This window comes from Salmo salar, chromosome 29 (assembly GCF_965601325.2).
Source record: "Salmo salar chromosome 29, fSalSal1, whole genome shotgun sequence".
NCBI classification, from domain to species: Eukaryota; Metazoa; Chordata; class Actinopteri; order Salmoniformes; family Salmonidae; genus Salmo; species Salmo salar.
Genome location: NC_138319.1, coordinates 28,565,001 through 28,567,500, shown reverse-complemented (window position 1 = coordinate 28,567,500; position 2,500 = coordinate 28,565,001). Strand labels below are relative to the sequence as shown.

Below are 2,500 nucleotides of genomic sequence, written 5' to 3'. Positions count from 1 at the left end.
TGTGTGTGTGTGTGTGTGTGTGTGTGTGTGTGTGTGTGTGTGTGTGTGTGTGTGTGAGTGTGTGTGTGAGTGTGTGTGTGTGTGTGTCTGTGTGTGTCTGTGTGTGTGTGTGTGTGTGTGTGTGTGTGTGTGTGTGTGTGTACCTGTACTACAGTAGTCTGTACTGGTTGTGTCTCCTCCTCTGATGTAATGGCTACAAAGCTGAATCCTCGGAACAGCTGGTGGGCGTTGGCACTGGGCGGAACCCCCGGGGAATCTACACACACAAGGGGTTGAACGTCAAAAGATCAAAGAGTAATTGACGCATGGATGGATAGAGAGACGTGTGTGTGCGCACGCAAGCGCGTGTGTGTGCATGTGTTTGCGTGTGTGTGTGCCTGTGTGTGTACCTTTGGGTGTTTTAGCGGTGAACTCTGGGTCGAAATAGAAGGTGTCGTCAGGTCGGCCCGTAGCAGGTTTGAAGGGAGGGTGGAGCTCTCTACGGAACAGTTTCTACACACAGAGATAGAGAACACATGATATGGTATATACTGACTCTACAGCCTCTGAAACACAGTGAGAAGAGACATCTCATCACTCACATTCCAGTCTATGGTGCAGTAGAAGTGATGTCTTTTAATCTCCTCCACTCCGTCTGGGCCGGCCCCTACAGAGAACAGAACGACAAGTTACACTTCAGCACAGATCTGGGATCAGATTACCTCCCTCAATCCTAACATTAACCATTAGGGGGAAATCTTAACCCTGACCTAAGATCAGGTTGTGTTACCTAGCCTGTTAGTAGGGTTGCGTTTGAAAAGGTTCCTCAGGAGACTCTGGGCTTCGGAACTCAAAAACTGTGGCATCCCCAACTTAGCCCTGAGGAGAGAGAGAGGTAAAGAAAGAACGGAAGGAATGCAGAAGGGAAGGCAGTGATAGAGGGACAATAGAGAACATGAGACAGTGCAGATATTGACACAGTCGTCATATATCAACCTGTATTCAATCTGACTGAATGCTGAAGTCCAGACACCCAGTATCAGTAACACACACAGGAAACTAACTCAGCGTTTAACAGAAACCATCTCAGCAGTCTAGAGAGAGCCCATCCCATCTCTTTTGCTCTTTCCTGCACCCTTCCTCTCTTTACCATTCCATCTCTCTCCTTCTTTACCCCCCCTCTTTCTCTCCATCTCTCCCCTCTTCCACCCTCCCCTCCCCTCCTCTCTCTCTCTCTCTCTCTCTCTCTCTCTCTCTCTCTCCCCATCTCTCCCCTCTTCCCCCTCCCTCTCTCCTCCTCTCTCATACCCTCCCTATATCTCCCCCCTTTCTGTCATCAACATCTAACAGCCCACTTAGCTATGTCCATTGACCTGCTTCTATCCCTCTTCTAGTCTGTCCATCCATAATGGCCTCCTGCTGAGTGGTACTAGCTCTGATATTAATCCCTGAGCTGCCTCAGCATAGAACAAACACAGTCTTGTAAACACATTACTCCAGTGAGATGAAAAAAGATCAAGTGTTTGACCTGGTGGAAGAGACTCACTTGAGGATCATGGCCATGGTTTCCTTGCGGTCTTTCCCCTGGAATGGTAGCGTTCCGGTCAGCATCTCAAACTGCCAGAGGATGAAGAGAAAAAGAGTTTCACACAACCTACCAACCAACCCAACTACAACCTAACGACAACCTAACTACAACCTGTAACACAACACAAATAAGGAACAGGTAAATAAACCATATAAGGTGTGTGGCCCCGCCCCTCTCACCATGAGCACGCCGTAGGACCACCAATCAGCGCTGGTGGTGTGGCCTCTCCTGTTGACCACCTCTGGAGCCATGTACTCCACCGTCCCACAGAAGGAATAGGCCTTGTTCTCATGGTCTATAGACTCCTTACTGAGGCCGAAGTCTACACACACACATCAACACACATGAACACACGAGTAAGCTTTGTTCTCAGGACATACCGTCTGCAGTGAGAATAGACACATTCAAATAGATAAACAAAACACACACAGGTCTGATATTACTCACCCGTCAGCTTAATGTGCCCCTCCTCGTCCAGCAGAATGCTGAAAAGACAGAAATGGATCTTTAGACAAAGATACCGTGCATGCGTGCGTGCGTATATGCGTGCATGCGTGCGTGTGTATGTACTTCTCAGGTTTGAGGTCTCTGTAGATGATGCCCAGGCTGTGGAGGTGGTCCAGGGCCAGGGCCAACTCTGCCAGGTAGAACTTCACATCCTCCTCTGTGAACATCACCTACACACAGAGAGGAGAGGGGAAGGTGAGACACACACACACACCACACCAACACACACGCCACACCAACACACACGCCACACCAACACACACGCCACACCAACACACACCAACACAGACACACGCCACACCAATACACACGACACACCAACACACACGCCACACCAACACACACCAACACAGACACACGCCACACCAACACACACGCCACACCAACACACACCAACACACACACACGCCACACCAACACACACGC

At 49.7% G+C, this 2,500-nt stretch overlaps 1 protein-coding gene across 1 annotated transcript in view; it reads right to left on the bottom strand.

The window, feature by feature from the left end:
• Positions 1-2,500, bottom strand: part of LOC106590479 (ribosomal protein S6 kinase alpha-3) — a 57,126-nt gene that overhangs the window by 18,820 nt on the left and 35,806 nt on the right. The window contains exons 7-14 of the mRNA XM_045710582.2: positions 2,138-2,244; positions 2,015-2,052; positions 1,747-1,889; positions 1,526-1,596; positions 770-858; positions 582-646; positions 390-492; positions 144-256 (exon numbers count right to left, since the gene is read on the bottom strand). Coding sequence (XP_045566538.1) covers positions 144-256; positions 390-492; positions 582-646; positions 770-858; positions 1,526-1,596; positions 1,747-1,889; positions 2,015-2,052; positions 2,138-2,244 — 729 coding nt within the window. The remainder of the gene's footprint in view (positions 1-143; positions 257-389; positions 493-581; positions 647-769; positions 859-1,525; positions 1,597-1,746; positions 1,890-2,014; positions 2,053-2,137; positions 2,245-2,500) is intronic.